Source organism: Stylophora pistillata, chromosome 1 (genome assembly GCF_964205215.1).
Source record: "Stylophora pistillata chromosome 1, jaStyPist1.2, whole genome shotgun sequence".
Taxonomy (NCBI): Eukaryota; Metazoa; Cnidaria; class Anthozoa; order Scleractinia; family Pocilloporidae; genus Stylophora; species Stylophora pistillata.
The window spans coordinates 44,044,978-44,065,278 of NC_142519.1; the positions used below are offsets into that span (position 1 = coordinate 44,044,978).

At 38.9% G+C, this 20,301-nt stretch overlaps 2 protein-coding genes and 1 long non-coding RNA gene across 4 annotated transcripts; all 3 read right to left on the reverse strand.

The window, feature by feature from the left end:
- Window positions 1-825: 825 nt before the first annotated feature.
- On the reverse strand, window positions 826-3,454 carry LOC111325192 (dCTP deaminase-like). The gene has a single exon (XM_022928948.2). It carries the CDS (start codon window positions 2,481-2,483, stop codon window positions 1,248-1,250), a length of 1,236 nt encoding a protein of 411 aa, XP_022784683.1. The 5' UTR covers window positions 2,484-3,454; the 3' UTR covers window positions 826-1,247.
- Window positions 3,455-3,592: 138 nt separating this feature from the next.
- On the reverse strand, window positions 3,593-18,082 carry LOC111325187 (pancreatic secretory granule membrane major glycoprotein GP2). 2 transcript variants are annotated; one of them, XM_088758404.1, is made up of 12 exons: window positions 17,939-18,082; window positions 12,557-12,592; window positions 12,088-12,123; window positions 10,921-11,325; window positions 10,409-10,459; window positions 9,198-9,590; window positions 8,685-8,720; window positions 8,303-8,332; window positions 7,619-7,648; window positions 6,445-7,033; window positions 5,547-5,866; window positions 3,593-4,956 (listed from the first exon to the last, which is right to left on the reverse strand). In XM_088758404.1, the coding sequence occupies exons 1-12, from the start codon at window positions 18,012-18,014 to the stop codon at window positions 4,817-4,819; spliced, it is 2,142 nt and encodes a 713-aa protein (XP_088614530.1). In that variant the 5' UTR covers window positions 18,015-18,082; the 3' UTR covers window positions 3,593-4,816. The 2 variants fall into 2 exon arrangements, with proteins under 2 accessions (XP_088614530.1, XP_088614525.1); XM_088758399.1 differs by lacking the exon at window positions 17,939-18,082 and adding an exon at window positions 16,088-16,279.
- On the reverse strand, window positions 12,800-16,077 carry LOC148742702 (uncharacterized). Its single transcript, XR_016000524.1, has 2 exons — window positions 14,721-16,077; window positions 12,800-13,531 (listed from the first exon to the last, which is right to left on the reverse strand). It is a non-coding gene; the product is annotated as an uncharacterized LOC148742702 (long non-coding RNA).
- Window positions 18,083-20,301: the final 2,219 nt, after the last annotated feature.

Consider the following 20,301-nt stretch of genomic DNA (forward strand, 5'->3'; position numbering starts at 1 on the left):
TCGAAACGAACGAAGAAAAACAAAGAGCAATGGAGAGCCGTTCTCATTCGAGTGTGGCCCTTCACACTCGTTTCGTGCTTGTCTTTGCTCAACTTTCAAATGCAAACAAATTACGCCTGTGTCTGTCCATCAACCATTGTATCAAAGTATGTGCGTATTACTCTTTTACCTGGTTGCATCCCATATCACTTCAAAAATCTACCGTTTGACCCTTTCACTGCCAAGGTCACATCAGTAATTCTCCTTACTAATGAATAAAGGCTGATAGTTTCGAAAGAAACTGTTTGGGGCTGCGTCGGTGGGAGTAACGAAATAATTTGGATATATCAACAAAGTTGAAATGGTAAATTGGCCACCGTAACGATTACAAAAGCTGACGTTTCGAGCGTTAGCCCTTCGCTCCGACGAAGGGCTAACGCTCGAAACGTCAGCTTTTGTAATCGTTACGGTGGCCAATTTACCATTTCAACTTTGTTGATATATCCAAATTAATTCTCCTTACTGTCTGTTATACAATTGTCATGATGTTAGTGAGGAGAGTTTGATATTAAATCAATTTATGATTCCTTAATTGATATTTTTCTTTAATCTCAGTAATCACTTGTCTTCTTGATATAATATCGATATTGAAGAGAGGCATTCTGTCTCGGTCTCTCCTGGGAGTTAAGGGTTAAAAACATTCCCACGTGCACGTACAGCTGGACTTTCCAGCATTAGGTCGCGAAAGCTCATTAGTAGACGGGGATTGAGGTAACTTCCAAAGAGAACTGCGAGCTGTACTGTAAAGAGGAAAACACGCTTGTGAAATAGATTAAGATCGAAGAATTAGGATAAAGGTTATTCTTTTTATTCTCTTCTGCTCCCAAGTAGTGTCTGCAACACAGTGAACCGCGTAAATTAACGGGTGGTTCAAGTTAGGCCCAATTCAAACTTCGAACTTGTCAATTATCGAACTTGATTCTTATTTCGGTCGACCAAAAAAGTGATAAATACCGCCTGAAAACTGTGATTAGCCTGCATAACAGGCTCTTATTTAGCGGAGCGCGAAGTGTGTGACATCAAGCGAGTAGCGCGAGCTGCGAAAAAAAGTAACTGGTTACCGTTTCTCTTTCCGTCGTCTTATGCCCCGCGGTCGCATCTCGCGCTACGCACTTAATGTCTCCCGCTTTGCGCTCGGCTCAAGAAGCTCCTGTTATGTAAGCTAAACTACGACCGTCTGGGACAGTTCTCTAATTAAATTTAGGTTCCTAGGATACGTTCCCTGTTACTGTTTCAAAGCAAAGAAAAGTTCCTCTCTCTACCTCCTCTCGAAAAATGTCATAATTCAGGCGGTACTTTTCTTGAACTGATTGAAGTGGTGTTGATAACACCACTGTTTCTATCCCAGCAACCTTCACCAGAGGGGTGCACTCGTGACAGGGAATTTTCGTGACAAAAATTACACTCCCCGTGACATCTGTTGCGTTACACCCGAGAAGAGCGTTTTGTTCTGCGTGAATGAAGAAAGGATATTTCGTGTCTCTCTCTTGATCCGTTGCATAATGAAAACTTTCCTCGATCGATTTAGAAGGAAAATCATTCCAAGCAACTGCTACTATATCATTGTTCTTCATGATGACACAGCCGACCCCTGTTTTCGGCTCCACAGTGTGCTGCACTGTCATTCCTGCCAACGCCAGAATATGATTTGCAATTTGTCGCTGGCGTAAATCATTTTCGGGATCAAACGTATTTGTTACTTTCTCCGAAGGAATTGCCATGTGTTGGGTAGCAAGTTGAAACTTAGAATGTTTCAAAGGAAGATAAATTTGTGCCAACCATTTCGAAAGGTTTTCGAGATCGTGTTTCGCTTGTTGGAAGGGGCCCTCGATGACACGCTTCGCGTATTCGTCATTCCAAAATCTGTTAGAAAACTTTTCAACAAAGTCAGGAATATCACTGAGAGATGTTGCTTTAGCGGATAACTCTTCTTCGACCGTTGTTACTAATTCCTTCTTTAACTGGGGAACAAAAACACTTTGAACGATTTGGGCGGCATCAAAGAGAGCCTCCACTCGACTTTCTTCCTTCCTCGTCTCGTGATATTCGGGTTCGACCGGCGGATACGACACTTTAGTCACGCCTGCCCTCAAGGAGAGTTTAGCACAATAGGTACAGGGTTTTCTTGAGATAAAGACACTGCAACCCTTAGCACTGTCGTGATGTTTCACCAGCAAACCGGCCAATCCATGTACCCCATCACGGCTGCGATCAATCGCAATAAGGTGGCCATTGCCTTCCACAAGGGCACAACCAACCTTACGGAATATCTGTGTTGTTGCGGGAGTTTTTGTACCAGCTTTCGTCGACTGCGCCTCGCTATTTGCTGAGGTGAGCTCTTCCTCAGTGTCATCTGGGAACATTTCCATCCACATCGCTAGGGCCAAGTGAAGGGAGTCAGCCTCGATTGTTCTGTTTACCCGCTTAACTGGGAGTTTCGACATTATCTCCTCCTACAGTTATTCCTGGACCATAAACAGAATCTTCATTTTCTCAGTGTGGATACCCAAATTATTTTAAAATTTGGAAACTGTGAAATGTTTATGGCGAATTGAAGCAATGACTTCTGCTTCAAAGGCTGGAAATGGCGAGACTTCTCATAGTTTGGGACGAGAGAAATCTGGTAAGCAGGATAGTAAAATCTGGATTGCTGGGACGAAATCACGGAAATGAGACACCGGAACCATGGCATAACTTTAAGCTGGTCGCTTCCACCTACTTTCCCAAGTGACTATTCTCCTTTAACTCCGTGGTCTACTAGCTTCCAAGAGTGATCTCATGGGGAACTCTTTTTTACAGTATCAATATACGTTTATGTAGGTGGTGATGTAAAAAATTGAAAATATTGGAAATAATCATAGTATCACGGAATGATCGAAAAATTGAAATTCAGATCTAGCGATGAAGAAGTCATGTGCTCCTCAAGTTTCTCGTATGTTTGTTATCTTTAATAACAATCTTTATATAATTTTGATTGTAAGTACATTATCATTCCCGCTGGTTTTTCCTTTTTTTTTTATTGTTTTTTTTTTGTTTTTGTTTTTTTTATCCTTTTTCAACTATTGGTCTCCATTTATCCAGAACTGTTTTCTTCGTCCTTTCCGATACAGTTTCGTAGGTACTTGAAAAAGGTGTATTCGCTCTTGTTTTTTTTGTTATATTTTGAACGTTTAGCTGCATGCAATTTGCAAAACTTTCCCGCTGAGGCTGATTTTCGTGCCTAATTGTACTTTATCCCATCAAATTTTTAGGAAAAGAATCAAGAAGCTGTCGTCGATGAGCTTAAATTAATCATTGTTTTATGTCAATTTGCACTAAACGTGACCGACTCGTGTGCATTTTGCGGGGATAATAATGAATCCTGGATGAAGAGAATCGCTGAAAGATTCTGGTCCAGAAATGCAGTCACGCTGACTTGGCCTCAGCTTTGGACCCATGCCTCTCTCTTAGTAATTAATTGCCGTAACTATTTAGCTTCTGCGTCTCGCACAATAATCCATAAACATTCAAACTCGACCTCATTCTTCTAAGGACAAAACATTAACTCCTAAGACATAGTAAATTTCCTTTATTTACCAAATCTGCTGAATTTGCACACTAGTGACAAGAATCCATTTTGATAAGATAATGGAATATCTAATTTTTTTTTTATGATAACTTTCATGACTTGCTTCTCAGTATGATGGTTAGATATTTGATACTAAACTACTGTCATAATACTAGACGGTTTACCACTCTTTCGTCGTTGCTCCACTGAACGAAGTCTTTTCAATTGAAAATCCACCAGGGAAAGAGCTTTTTATTTCTTTCCCGCACTGCTGGGGTGTAGAATGCCATAAAGTTGAATCAACGGAGGACTAACTAAGTGATGGATTCTCTTTTTCCAGGCTATTTCTTTTCCTCCTCGGTTACTTCAAGGCCCTCCCGCTCTCGGAGATCCCAGGGGGACTTCAAACAACGAACTGTATCGTGAAATAAGCTGACGTGGACAACCCATGTTTTGTCACTTAGGGTCAACCAAACTTAAACACGAAGGCGCGCTATAAAAGGAGCCTTAGGTCCCACTGGACCATTTGTAAATCAACCGTCGTGTGATGCAGAACTCTTAGAGTTCAGTCAGCTTGAGCTACAGCTACTCCAAAGCAGTGAACAGTGGGCGCATTCCTCAAAATTGTTTTATGTCTTCATCATAATACAAGAATTTTTGAGATTTGTATTTCCTTTCTCCAATGGAAACTATCTTTATTTTTGGAGGTAAATTTGAGATCGAAGTAGGTGATTTGCACGTTACCTCATGCCACCATGCTGGTGGAAGTAAACAATAGATATCTCATTAGCTCCTTTTGTTCGTCTACCAGCATTTGAATTTGACCCGCACACGTCAACGGTGAGTGACAAATGAGCCTAGGTCTTCCCAGGGAAGACTTCCTTATATAGCGCGCCTTCGTGTTTAAAGGACTAGTTAGGTGTGTTGAACATCTTAATCAGGTATGCCAGATAATAAAATAAATGGGAGTGTACCCTTCAGGGTGAAGGGTGTTCCAATTTAACAAGGTAATTGTCAGGGAAGTCCTACCGAGTTAAATACTGAATGCAAATTTTGAAAATATTGCAATTGGTAGTAAGTACACAAAAGTATGAGCGCAATTGCTGCATAGAAAGATTAACTAAATCTAAAAACGAAAGTCATGAATCCAAAAGTATCTAAATTCAATAGAATTTCGCAGTGGATTTTGAAACAAAATAGAAGTAATCAATAAACCGAACGATGACATATTTAATCTGCTTTCACTTGTACAGGAGTGTAGCCCTGATGAGCTCGCGATTTCTTGTACCACAGCATATATGACATTCCCATCATGCATAGCACACTCGTCATGGTGGAAGCAATGACAAAAGGACTGCTCTTCTCAGCAGCTGCAATAAGTAAATACATTCACATACTGTCAGGTATTAGAGAATTCATGTATTGGACAAAAAGGCTTTCATTTAAGATTATTACCACGAACGTCAGGCATGCGCGTGGAGATCAATCTGGTCGGCTTCGCGCCTGTTTCCCGACGAAAATAAGCACTAACAGAAGACATAAGCCTTATCTTGCAAATAACCAAAGGAAAATCTAAATGGTTTATGGGAATCTGTAAAAAGAAACAGAAGTTGGGAAATGGAAAACACGAGACCTTTCGAGTGCGAAGCATACTTATTTATGGTTTTCGTAATGATTTACCATTCCGTTTTGAGCTTTACCGAAAAGAATATACGCGTTAAAAACACCGTAACTTTCTTACTTGTGTAGTTTTCTGTAACTTTTGTGAGATAACTTGGTTCTGAAACTTTGAAAGCACGCAACCTAGTCCTGACAACTTTTGCACAAGCGCAAACATTTGACCACCGAGTTATTACCAAGTAGTTTCTGGATACTCTTTAAAAGCAAATTAGAAGCAAGGATAGAAACATTTATAACAAGCCCTTGGACCGCCTTGTCTTGGTTTTCTGTTGTGCCTCACCTTTGATATTCATGTCGTGTAGTTCTTTAGTATCTTGTAAAACTGATTCCTCGTTGAATTCTTCCTTACGCATGAAAGGTCCTTGGGCCAATAGATACTCTTCGTCATCGTTTTCCTCAGCATACAAGGACCTCTTTTGTCTGTCAGACAGACAGCCTTGTGCGCAGCGTGAGGTTGGATCATTTGCGTTACATATCTTGACTTTGCAGTGCATGTACACAAATTCATGTTCGCCTAAGAACTTGAACGCTTCCAGGCTAAACTTTTTGTTTCGCTGATCGTCTGATGAAATGTATTCCACGGTCTCGTCTGTTGCGCACCTGGAAAAAAAAGGCAAGAAAGTTTGAAATATGCAGACAACAGCAAGCGATGCGTTGCGACAATGAAATGGGATGTGTTGTCACGTTAAGACGGTTGACATTAGGGACCAGTCATTATTATCGCCACAGGGGTGGGGAGAGGAGAGGAGGCAAAGGAATTTGGGGAGATCACATTGTTTTCAAGGGGAACGGGGATTCAGGGGGGATCAGTCTTCGCAAACAGAGTAAACAGAATATATATATTGGCCACCAATAAACTTCCAATGACAAAGGGGGGCCTGAGAATATTACAGAGCATTTTGGGGGATCAGGTAAATTCTATTCTTGACATAACCGTAATCCTCCTAGCCTAGCCGCACTCCACTCCCCCCCCCCCCCTCACCTTCCCCCTTCGGCGATAAGTAACGACCGGTCTTTATCAACACTCAAATACATCGTTGGCGCGCTTGCACAAAAGAACAAAAACAAAATCGTTATAACTTTGTTGATGTAGGCAAATACATGGCGCAAATTTTGTTGCCTATCAGCTCTAGATAAACGTTTTTTGTCAATAAAATTAACATAAAATACGCCCATACCCGTCTTCGATGAACATATATTTCAATGCAGGTTTATTGGGATCGGGATCAGGCGTGGCAAAGCATGTCTCTGCCATAATCTCAAGCCTCTCGTCGTCTGTATCGACGCTGACCTTCACAAACAAACGTTTCCTCAATGGGACGGATACTGGGAAGTCTTCCTTTCTGTAATCATTGACAAAATCGCTATTTGGGAATATTTTCATTTCCAGGATGAATTGCCCGAATCCTTTCTTGGAGAAAATGATCTTCTTGCTCGTCACCTGTAGACCAACAGCGGATACGACTCCTGTGTTTGAGTAGTAACAGCTGAAGGGTATTTCCACTTCGCGGATTCGTGTGATTATCTGACCATTTTCAATGGGAATTTCCTCCACCTTGTTTTTGTAAATTACAAAATTCTTGGCGTGTCTGCTTTTTGTGCCACATTTAGTCAATTCCGTATGGAGAATAAAGCGATCGCCGTTTGGGCTCTCAGTGGCTCCACAGTTTACATCAGACAGACGAACATGCTCCACGTCTATGCCTTTAAGGAGGGTCTTTGGAATGCTTATTTTCATCTCGTTCTTTCCGCAAACGACGTCGACATCTAGAAAAATTAAAACAAGGTCATTCTGTCAGCCGGCACAGGCAGTACTGATATCTCGATGAACACAGTCTTTATTCCTCAGTCGACCACTGTAAGGGTCTTGGTTGCAAAAAGAACACAAGAACAAGCACCGGGTTTCCCTCAGAGAGGGCTTAAGTACAAGTGTTGGGACAGCAATTCCTCTCCGATATAAAAGGAACACGGGATTTTTTGCTAAACTTTGTCAATGAACTGTTTCTCTTAAAAGAACAATAAATTTGAAAAAACCCGCATTTAGGATCCTCATCTTAGCATGGAGCGACATCTGCATGTAGACATCTAGTCCCTGCTAAATAATTTTGATTATATCCAGGAACTCGCTCTTTGAAATCACGTTCCTGATGTTTCTTATCCTAGAATTGCAAGTGATCTATGCTTAATTCACAGAAAGAGAGTAAGTCATCTTCTCCCAGGAGGACACAGGTTTGTTTGATTGTTTGTTTGGTTTTTTTTTTTTTTTTTTTTTTTTCGGGGGGGGGGGGTTGTAGAGTGAACGAGGAGGCCCACTTGTAAGGATTTAAAGTTGTTAATCGTCAGATTTCTCACCTGGAGATCCTTGGGGTGTTGTTATCATTCCTATTAAAAAATAAAACATGTCTCACATTAGCAGACAAAGGTACTGTTAGTATTTGTCCTCAATCCTTGTTTCCCATAAATATAGAAATCTTCATCATTAGCTAAAATGCCAAGGAAGCTCTGTGCTAAATTTCGTAAATAAAACATCATAGACCATCACAGAAACATTCTTTGTGTTGTATGACCGCGAAATACGTGAGAAGAAAGAGCATGGAGAAAAGAAGTAAGTAGATAAAGCTTTTGATCTATATGATTAAAAAGTTACTGCACCATCGGTGAAATGACTTCCTAAATTTGGACATGTTTACAAAGCTTTGGATCGGTGGTAGCATGAGATTACAAAGCTTTGGATTGGTGGTAGCATGAGATATGCTCAATTTTATGCAAATTTCTGTAATTTGTTTCCAAGACAAATTTGCTGGTTGAAAAACCAGGCTGAACATTTTGGAATGGTTCATGATTTGAACTTGAAATTTGAAGCATGATCCATACCATATTTGGAGAGTCTTAATGGGGTGATGGGTTTTACTGCTAACGGTTAAAATTTTGACCAACTTCAATTGTGATTTGAAACCTATCGAAAAACGAGCCCGACCACAAGACATGGCCAAATGGTTATAAATTTATCATGCACAACTTCGCAGGTTTACTTACGTGTTGGAGATTCCGTTTCTGAAGTGGAGACTGAAACAAAAAAATTAATGTAACTATCATTAAAATCGCTCTACTTTTATTAATGCTAATAGGAAGCAGGTTTAAATTGGTAGGCCATGTTGGTTTTTGGTCGGTTCGACCTCTTCAGGACAAAAGGGTAGTCTTTAAATCTAAAAGTTTCCTCCTTTCTACCGTCTTTTAATTCATATCAAATCCTCATCTAATACTGAATTATCAAATCCTGCTAATAACTAATTATCATTGTATAGTCATATGCACAATGTCATTTATGCAGTGTTTCCAATCTTATAGTATCAGAGAAATAAGTTTCCATCGGGTATTGATAATTGTACGCATTCCTCAAAAGAATAATTTAACTTACCTTGTGTTGTTGGCTTTTCTGGGCCTGGAGTTGGACCTGTATTAAAATATGTACATCAAATCATTCCCGAAAAACTTGTCACACGTCCATCTTTTGACTTCATTGCGATACCCTATCCAATTACACTACTATGGAAGAATCCGAAGGCATTTTTGCCGACGACGGCTTAGAAACGAATTCCTGTCACTTAGGCACAATAATCCCTCTCGGCTATCGTCTCTCGCGACTCTTACGCTTCTTTCGTGCTTAGCAGCCTTATAAGTGCATCCATAACTCAATAGTGTACGCTTTGATGTTTACCTTTTTTATAACATAACATTGATACAATGTAGAGAAAGAGTTCCCATTTATTAACTCTGAAATCTTACGTGACCAGAAAAAACAATCGCGTGGAAACTAGTCTTTGCATTTGCGTACGTCAGCAGCGTACACTCATGGGCAAATGGTGGACACTGAATTGACCAATCAGAGCGCGCTTTACTTTGGTTATGTCACAAAATAAGTTTTACTCACCCTTGCCATTGCCACAATAACGAAAGCTGCAGCCTACCATCGGGTCTTGTTTCAAGTAATAAATAAAAAATGTTCCACAATTTCGCACTTTCACTCGAGTCTTCCATGCACAGCAGTCTTTTTTCCAGTGAAAGCAAACTGTTCTTTCAACCTCTCCTTCAGAGGGGTCGTCGGGATGACCACCACGAAGCCAACCAGGTGCGTTCGTACCGCAATGCTTGGTGGGAACACATTTATCAGCCATCATGAAACCTGCTTTGCCATCAAAGCGATACCAAGCCTCCACTTCATTGAAAATGTCCCTGTCACACTTAGCTCCTTTAGACGTTTTAAAGCCTTGAGCTCGGCTCGCTCCTCTGAGGGTGATGTAGTCACCAGACAAACATGGATTCTCTTCATGAGAGATATAAATAACGTTACAATCTGACCGTTTATCGAACCTTTCCATGACATGCAAGCTGTAAGGTTCAGAGTTAGTTTGTGATCTCGTTTCAAGTGACTGCCAATCATTATCACAGTGGACACTTAGTGGACTGGTCATTATCTATAAGGTGGAGGGGGAGGGGAAGCGGAGGATTTTGGTTGTTCCTAATGTTCCCTCTATAGTACCTCTTTAAACTTTGTTAGAGACGACATGTGATCCCCACAATTCCCCCCCCCCCCTCTCCCAGGTGATCAGTAAAGTCTTGTCTCTAGTCTCTACAACCAGCAAATCGAAATTTTCAAGAACATGACCTCTGCGACATTTTTATGTTTAGGTCTGAAATATGATCAAAGGTATGGAAATGTGTTTTTCAGCGATGCGAAAACGAAGTTGTAGCTTGCATGTTATTGAAAATCACACTGCATTGGAACTTAATATAGCTAAGCGACGAAAAGAATTTTACAAGGATATCACCAATTCTTTTGAACAAGAACCGTAATCAAGTATTATATGAGCAGTATTAAAGGTGTATGCATGGCGGGAGACATATTCTATAAACCCAGTTAGATAGCCAAAGATTAAAAACGATGAGATGTTTTGTGACGAACACGTCGCGGTAGGGCTCAACTTGCAGTGGGGCGATCCGTAAACCGTATGAAAGTTCCCCTTTACCGTATGAAAGTTCCCCTTTACCGTCAGAATTCTTGAAGTCGATATGCTTTCAAACCCTTTGCATGTTTATGTTTCAAGCTTTTCTTTTTATGGTACCGTAATTTCTTTAACTTACCTATTATCTTTTTAGCTTCACGCTTACATACTTCATAACGCGATACTTGTCCTAAAGAAGTAACAGAAGACTATTAATGACAGTTTATAACTAGAAAACGGACACTCCAATGAAGAACAGGACAGTGTCGTGGCCAGTTCGATGAAGAACATCCCCCCTTCTGGCCCAAGATTAATATGCACAGATGTTTGAATTTCCCAGCTCCCCCCCCCCTCCGTCCCCCTCCCCCTCCCAGACGTAATCTTTGCCAATGCGTATGGGACACAGGTTTCTTCTCAATGACCGATGCGTGAATATGATTCCATCAAGACGCCAGTTTACGTATCAAAACAGGTATGTGGACACTGCCAGTGGACTAAGTTGGCTTTTCTTCAAATAACGATAGAAATAAAAAACAAATATTATTTTGGTTTTACATTCTCAGCCACCATTTGGAGAGGAGTCTTTAGGTCGTAGAAAGTTAATAATATAATAATAGCATATTCACGGGTAATTGTTGTTTTAAAGCTTACCAGTTCCATTCCTTGAGCCATTCCCGCAATATCGAAGAAAATTCATAGGAGGATCTCTGAATTTGTACACAAAAAATCCACGGCAGTTCTTAACCTTGATCTCATTTCTGTAGTAACAGCATTTCTCTCGCCAGTTGAAGCAGACTGAACGAGTAGAAATTCCATCACCTTCTCTGGGATGGCCACCGTACAACCAACCTGGTGCCTCGGCACCGCATCGCATCGTCTCAACGCAATGAGTTGGCATGGCTGTGCCCGCTGACCCGTTGAATCGATACCAAGTATCATATCTCACTCTGTCCCATGACATCAAGTCACATTTAGGTTGGTCATCGGTATAAAATCCTTCAGCTCGATCAGGGCTGTCCAATATTTTGTGGTTGCACTTATTACACGGATCAGAATCTGAAATGATAATAAAATGTCATTAAACTCGCCAAATATCAAGAGACAACTGCCTGTGGACTGGAATAAATATTTGGTTCCGAAGACATACGAAATGTGAACTCTTGCCCAAGAAATGCTACCTCTACATTTTTTAAATCGACAAAACTGATTTTCTTGCTGTCTGCCATTCCATTAGCTTCATCCAGAATACCAGAGCAGAGTTAATAGAGGGATCACGTGACTTGTACTTTCAACCTCAGAGGGCTCCTATTGTTCTTATCATTTGAAGTTCGCCGGCTTTCATAACCAGTTCCCTCTATTAACTCTGACCAGAGCGAGGTAACCTTTCATCCAAACTTCTTAAAAACAGATTTCTACTCGATGGACTATTACCAACTAGCCTAGGTGGAACTATAACAAGAGCTTTTCTCTTACTTTTTGGGTGGCGAACGTCAGGATGAGAAGTTCAAAAAATCATGATCAATATAAATATACTAAAGTAAAACAGTTGTGAGCCGTTACTTATGACGTAATCTTCACAACGGTTCTTTTATGTGATGTAAATAAGAAACATAATTATGGTTCTTGAAATAATGGCTCGATCGCTCAGTTGATAGTGGCGCCCAACTGGTATCTGGACGGCACAAGTTTGAATCGCGTCAAAGCCGGATTTATTTTTCATGCTATAGGATCGTAGAGCAATGCTTTAAAAACATTTGCGTTTAGATATTAAAGTTTCTCAGGTTAGAATTATTACTATTTGTGTTGGCCTAAACTTACCTTTAGCGTCACATGCCTCATAATGCGACCCTTGTCCTGAAAAGAAGCAACATTGGAAAGTACACAACAATTTAGAAATCTGACAATCCAAAGATGAATGAAATTTCATAACAGCGTAGTTTTAAACTTAGTCTCCATAACAATCTAGGATTTCTTCATTTTTGTTTAACTCAGATTTTACTGGTGGTCTCAAAAATAAAAAACTCACATTATTCTCTCGAATATAAGATGCGAGGCTTATATCAATATAAATTTGGTTTTGCGTGTTTTCCCGCGTTACTGATTGCGCTTTTTTTACAGTGAGTTCTCGTTGGTCTTTTTTCTAGAAAAAAGAAATAAGGGACTGAACAAAATTAATGAATTAGGCGGGAAAGAGCCTATTTTGCTTTTATTATTATCACTATTATTATTATTACTATTATTATTATTATTATTATCATTTTCACTATTTGTGTTGGCCTGAACAAACCTTTAGCATAACATGTTCCATAACGCGACCATTGTCCTGAAAATAGAAGAAAGTACACAGCTGAGTGAGTAGGAAGGCCAGACGGGAAAAACAGTTGGCTCGAGGTCAATAGGTACAGGCCCGTGCGTCATGGCAGATAATAGCATAAAAATAATTTCAAAGGATTAAAACTTTTCCTTTGCTTTTTGAAGTCAGGACCCGAAACTCACAATTTACCGAAAAACGCGACTTTTTTTCACTCTCTTCTTTTTACCTTCAAGTTCTTGCAACGAAGCCGCGATAGTGCAGGGCCGAACGGCCTTTTCTGGGCCGGCTCGGTCAACATGTTAGTTTTCACATGTTAGTTTTCACTATGGTTTTCTATGTGATTGCGTGCGAGGGCCAGTTGAACGGGTCATGTAATAAAAGAAAAGTAATAATCTTGCATCATGGAAGACGGTCTTCTGAACTGTATTTTCTGCGAGTTCTGCGAAAGGCATATCGCCTACAATGTCATGTACCATGTAGGGGGGCGGAGGCTGATTACAAAATTAGAGAAAAACCAAAAACCAAACAAAACGAAATAAAGAAACAACAACTAGACAAAAAGCAAACAAAAAATTACTTAGAAGAGAACTTGACGCAAAAAACACGCAAAGCTTGTATCCCGGAAAATTTAAGAACCAAGTCTTGATGTGCGGTGACGTAAATCGTGCTTTACATTTGCTAATGAGTAGAGCGAGACAAAAGAAGGGAAATACTGCTATTTATATCGATATGAATGAAATGCTTCCCCTTGATGATAGTATTAGCACAGTTGCTTAATTTTTTTTTTTCTTGAGAGCTATGACCAGGTCCTCAAAAGGAAAAATGAACTGCACTGGAAGATGACTTTTCGTGGATCTCAATGGGGCGATGGCTTTTACAGCTGGCGGTTAAAATTTTGACCTTTGCATTTGACCACTGCAAACGGCTAATTCCTTTCAATTGCGATTACTGAGTAAAAGAAAAACTTTTGCGGTTAACTTCTTTTACGACTAACGGTTACGATTTGTCAATTCTTACGCCTAACCGCTTCATTTTTGCCGTTTTACGGTTAACAGTTAATACGCTAAGAACCTCCTTATCAGCGAGTAAAATTGAGAACTGCAAAAGAACGCAGTAGTAATTTCATATGATGAATTTAGCTTAGCAGCTCCTTACTCAAATTGACTTCAAAAACGGCAAAACAGAACTTTTTTCCTCATTTCCATTCGTGAGGTTATTTTGTGAATTCAGTTCGGCGTGACAAGAGCTGGCGTCTAAGGACGCGTCGTTAAACTACCAAACGACACGGATAAGCTGCCATACTAAATACTTTGCCGAATTGAATGGTTTCGAATGTCTTGCTCCTAACATGAATAGAATTTCATTTTATCATTGCTCTAGTGACGTCGGAACCTTAATTGTTTTTCCCATGCTACTTTTCTGTCTAATAAAATATATATGGCCTTTCGCGAATGTTTCAATCGCTCGCTTTGTTGTCTGTTTTAGCCTCTAGATTAGAGTAGCTCAAAAGCAAAAGAAAATTTAATTAATACATCTACAAAGTTTATCATCGGCCATAATTCCATACTCTCGGAGACTGAAGGAGTTAGAGACTAAGCTTAACGAGTGGATTGCCTGCCATTAAAACAAACCGGAAAATGCACCTCAATTATTGGAATGTTCCGCATCACAAAGCCGGTGTTCTGTCGATTTCTATGTGGGTTCTAATTCTGTTTATACCAGTATCTTAGGAAAACTGGAACAGAGAAATCTTGTAACAAAAATTAAAGACAATCAATGACCAGAAATAGAATTCGTCTTTAGTAGAACCCATCTCGAAAAAGTAGATGAAAGTTGTTGACAGTGATAAATGTGATTTGAAAACTCTGCGGTTGAAACTCCGAGATACCTAACTAATTATAAGAGCTCAAAAAGATCGGACCGGTTTGAGCTCTGGGAAAAACCTTTTTGAAAGCTCTAATAAATTTATGTTGCTTATTAAAGGCTTCCTGTCATTATTGCGGACAAAACACAAAGCAGTATAGAATCAATTAATGCGCTCTGTCGACGGACTAATGCTCGAAACGTCACCTTTGAAACTCTTTACGATGGCCAATTTACGCTATAAACTCCTTTTATAAAAATTAAACGAAATTACCTTGTTACTCCCCCCGACGCAGCACCACAGTTTCTTCAGAAACTAACCCCATAATCGATGTTGGAATTAGTTTCTATCAACGCAAGCGAACCACACTAGTACAGAAACTATCGCCAATCAATGGCCATGAACACACGCTCTTTGGCGTACAATAACAGCTTCCATTATTGCTGTGTTTTTTCTTCTTGTTAATTGGAAATTAGATTAATGCAATTAATCAATCACGATTATAAAACATCGATATACTCGATATTGGAACTCCAGATTCAGACAGTTTTCAATTTAATTGCTTCTTCTACGGCCGTTTTTGCAACTTGTTTAAATCACTTCATCTTGGATGTGATTTAGTTTTAACAATATATTTGCATTTGAGGTGGGCGGAGGTTGGCAGACTAAAAAAAAAAAAAACAACAGAACCTCCTCAAGTTTGTCATAACACTTTGTTAGTATGGTCTTTGTGTCTGTATCAAGGAAGACATTCACTTTGTTTCATGTCAGAAACAATAAAAAAAAAAGCCGAACAAAAAGAATGCAAAGTAAAACAAACTAAAAAAAAAAAAAGAAATTATCAACGCACTTCCACTTTCATATGGGTTTAGAACGATTGAAATAGTAAAAGAATCAATAGTCGCCCGAAGGCATTGGCCGTCTAGGACAGCGGAAGCATTTAAGAGGTATTTCAAGTCTTGGCTAACAGGAAAAGTTAAAAATGAAAAGGACGAGACGACAATAATGATTTTTCTCTCGTTTCATCTTGTGCTTAAGTATCCCAGCAATATCATAGGGTTAAACACTCAGTGTTGTCGGGTGTTGTAAAAAGTCTTCTGTCACACACTTCATATCTGAGAACATGTGCATCAAGACTTGTCAGATTGACGCTATTCAAAGGCTTGATATTTGTTGATGGACGTTTTAATTTGAACTCTTAATCTTTTTTTTTCTCAATAAGTGATATCAAAGTCTGGTAATTTTCTAAAGTAAGGTAACATTCTAGCTCACTATGTGTACTTCTGACTGCGGAAGAATGGTTTTTTTTTTCTTTTTTAACTGACTCACATAAAATGTGTAGGCTGACTCAGGTAGTTCCCACAATTTTTTCCTTAGAGACATGAGTTACACCTTTTGCAATTTCACCCATGGTCTTTCGACGCATGAATGTCCTTAATCAATAAAAAATTCTAAACGATGTTCGTTACCTGTCGAGAAATATTCATGTTTTCGTATGATCCGAAAACACGTTCGGTTAGTTTTGGGTTTTGCCTGATTGTTGCTAACCCTCCGACATGAAAGTTTCCTCTTACGCTGGATGAAACACAATCCATTTTTTGGCTTAAAAATTTCTGATCAACGAGGAAAAAACGAGTTACCTTTGCTCTTCACTTCAATTCCACGGCATTCCAGAGCAAGTAAGCTGATAACGGCCGTGACAAAGACAAGTTCCATTTCTCTCATTTAGAGCTCTCTGCTATGTAAAGGAGCTGTGTCGTGCAATTATGGAAACTGAGCTAGTGTTTCCCATCTTTCATTCTAGGCCGAGTTTTTCCGCTTTAGTCATTTGTTTTTAGTTCAACCTTTGTTTAAGAGAACAAAGAGGACATTTTACAACTAACGACGGAGATAATTAGTTAGAATCGAAATGATTTTTTTCATCAATTTAAGTGTTTCCGAGGTTTTGAGGGCTTACGTAAGTGGAAGTCGTTCCAAAACAAGTTGGAAAAATTTGTTCGGATTCGTGCATTTTGCCGTTATCCGGTTTGTTTGAGATCATTGTAATTATCATTGAAGACGGCGTAATTGTCAATGAGGTATTTCAAAGTTCACGTTTGAAAAAAGCTCGTTAATATGATAACATATGCTACTGAGAGATGATGAAACGTACTTTTAACATGCATGAATGGCATACTTCAAATCGATCCGAAAAATCCATGATAGGAAAGGAACAACATACGGGTATCCGAACCCTGATTCGTACTAACCTTATCAACTGCTTTATGTGCATTTCCTGTGAAAAGTTTGTTGACTGTTTTCACTGCACGGGAATGCAATGAAATTCAAAAAGGCATAATGAAAAACTGATGGATGTCTTTGTTTCGGTGGATAATAATTTATCGGTCTATCACGCTGGCTTATCAAGCTCTTTGTTTTAGACAACTTACAATAAAACCGTTAAGCATCGACTGGAATATTTGTTTTCGTCGAGTTAAAACAGTTCTTTGTCGCCCAAATTTGAAAAATTTGGAGTAGGGAATTAACATTGTCAAACTGATCGAATTCGTTAGCCTTCAACCTCCCCTGTAAGGTGTAAAAATGACATTTTACGGCTGACATCATAAGCGATAGAGCGCTCGAAGTTGCCCTTACATTTTAAAAGTAAAAACAAGCCGTGCGCAATGTGACCACAAGGGATAGTTATGTTATGTAATTTTTTTCATCTCAAATTTCAAGTCCGCTAAACAAATATTTTTACACCAGTGAAGAAAAAAAAAATCAGTTATGATTCACTGTTGATGATTCTTGTTGTACTCACCCGCCGAAGCAGCACCACAGTTTTGTGAGAAACGTACCCCTTTTATTCATTTGAAAACAGTTCCTAGTTAGATTAGTTAGTTTTTTCGTGTTTTTTTTTTTTTTTTTTTGCTGGGATTTTTTCAGAATTTCCCGGGTTCGCCATTTTTAAAAGTACGTCTTAGAGTTGTCTCGCGCTTGGTATGTTTTCGTAAATGCGGAAAAAGTGTCCTTCTGCATAAATTAATGGACATCAAATGCGTGTTTTCTCTTTGGACTATAAGTTAGAATTTCTCTACGACACTTGTCCGATTTACTTGGTGAGACACCAAGCAAGTGAGAAAATTTTGAAAGAGTTATATTATCGAGTAGATGTTAGGCCTATTTTTAGTGAGGATCCAACGCATTTTCCCGTTTAGATTCTACATCTGCAGACTACTGATTGCGCATTGGAAGGCCTCAAAAAATCTGATGGATATTTGTGCAGCATCTTAAGCCATGTTTATGGATCATTTACATATGCGTAATATAACGGTTTCATTGGAGAAAAAAAGTTTAGTGTATAGTTTTTATCTGTACTTTCTATTGTAGACAGCTTGTTCACAAACTATCACTTATCAGCCAAAACAGTTGTAATTAATCCTTTCAAGAACCTACCAAACAACTAATCAGCAAATAGAGGGATTACTAACATTACAAGGATTAATGCTCACCTGTACAGCTCATTTCCACGCTACTACAGCTGAAAATAAATGCACTGCAAACTAAGATGATGATTGCCAGTTCCATCTTTCTAACCTTATCCCCTCGACTATCAGCAAGTCCAATGCATGTTTACTAGCTCGGAACTGAAGCAATTAAGAGAACCCGGAAAATTTGCCTTCTTTCAAAGGAATTTTCCGCTTTGCTCAGAACGGGTTCTATTTCGTCCCGTTTCAATGGTGTTTGTATACAAAGATGTCTTCTTGAATAATACCTCAGCTTACTATGTCGACAATTCTAGTCGCCAATTACTTTTTATCACCATCACTGTAAATGTGTGAACAAGTCTTAAAATGTAAACAAGGGAGCTCATTTTCAAGGCGTTTTCCAAGGCAACGAACACGAAATAATACGAATTTGCAAAGCAACTACGGATGTAGTTTATTTTTCCAATGGTTTACATGAGACGAAAAAGGAAATTTTGCGGGTGATTGTGGATGAGATTAGGCAGATTTTTACCAGTACAAGGTTTTTGCTTTTACCAGTTTAAGAGGTTTATCAAAGGTCATTCTAATTGAATTACAAATCACAAAAGCAATCATTGCTGATCAAAATAATCATCTGGTAGCTAGTGACGACAAACCGCATTGATCTAAGCGTGTGCGAGTATGAAATATTTGGAAACTTTTAGTAGTCCAGACTGAGAGATAATACCGTTTTTGAGCCCTTCTATCAATAAATAAGTGAAACAAGTCAGTTTAATCATTGACAGTGCAGTGAATCTTGAAAACTTTCGAGTACAAATTCCTTTCAACGTTTGAATAACGTACACTTTGCGGTTTAGGTCTTTAAATACCTTAACAACAGAAGGAATACGTGTTTTCGTTTTTTTAAGAAATAACTACACTCGAAACTCTGAAATTTCCGAAAAATCAAGCTGTATTTCTATCTATTGAAGGGTCCTGTTGCAGAGTTCTTCAAAAATCACTTGCTGGGTAACATTAACTATTCTGGGAGACGAATTGAACGTTCTTTAAATGCTTGTATTTAGTCCTGAAGTTTTGCATGCTAATAAGCTGAATTAGCGATGTGACCGAGGAATGAATGTTTTAACCCAGAAACAGCCGTCATTCATTAATGCGGGTCAAAGTCAATTTGCAATTTGTGTAAAAGTGATCAACAAAACATCACATTTATATATATAATACAACTCTTGCTAAGCGACGTTCGTGTTACCTTATTAGAAATGAAACTTGGGTTTTCCCTGTTTAAATGAACATTGTAAGATAGAGCGGATGTACGAAAGGGATCGTTCAATGGCAAGAAAAGAACGTGGAAATATTGTTAGAATAGGAAATCAAGTATTGCAAACGGAAAACGTAATAAAGTTATCAATGCTAAAATTGCGAGACAGATACAGATGCATGCATGGCGTTTTCAAATATGCTAAACCATTTTGTTTTGCTTGGATTGAGTGGCCATTTAGAATAATTTGTCTCTGCGCGAGTTGAAAATATGATTTCTTAAAAGGTCGATTGATGAATGTGTTCAGACAAGAATTCCGAGCGTTTCGGAAACCTCTTCAGTATGCTAATACAGTTCACAGCTCAAGTTATGTTTCATGTAAGATCGCGCGTATAGTAACGCTCCGAGCAAGGACATGGAAAGAGACGTGAGGGTAAATTAAAGGGAAATGCAGCGGAAAGGCAATAGACTGGGTAGTTCGTAATAAATGCAACAGCATTTGGTTTTCACGTTTAAACGAATTTATTGCTATAAGTAAAAGTCCCAAACCTTTTCGCTGCCTTTTGCACTAATTTCGCCCACCTACATCCGAAACTCACTGACAATTTACTTTCAAATATTTGAATATACTAATCCATTATGTTTCTGAGTCTTTCTATCTCAGTTGCTTTTTGTTATTTTTTGGTGTGATTAAATCGGTTTGGTGTTTGGACTTTGGGAACACACGTGTCCAGCGAAAAGAAACAAAGCGATTTCCATTTTACAGTTCAGTAGGTGAACGTGTAGCTGTTACCCTCACCTGGAACAAAATCAAAATGCTTTTTTGCTGAGTTATTTCAGCCTTCAGTGGAAACAAAAATGACAATAACAGATAAAATATGAAATGACACTTTCTAAAAACGAGTTCAAAAGCACGCCTCGTTTTAAACGCGTTTACCGTACGGATGCACTTTGTTAGTTATCATTTAAATTTCATTTTATAAAAAGGTGCATTTTACCCTAGAAACTGCATAAGTATTTTTTCTGTTAGAAGGGAACGATCTAATCCAATAACTTATAGTATAATGGCTGTTTTAAGAAGGTTTTGGAAAATCCAGATTCATTTACATTTTCCTATGCTATCATCTAC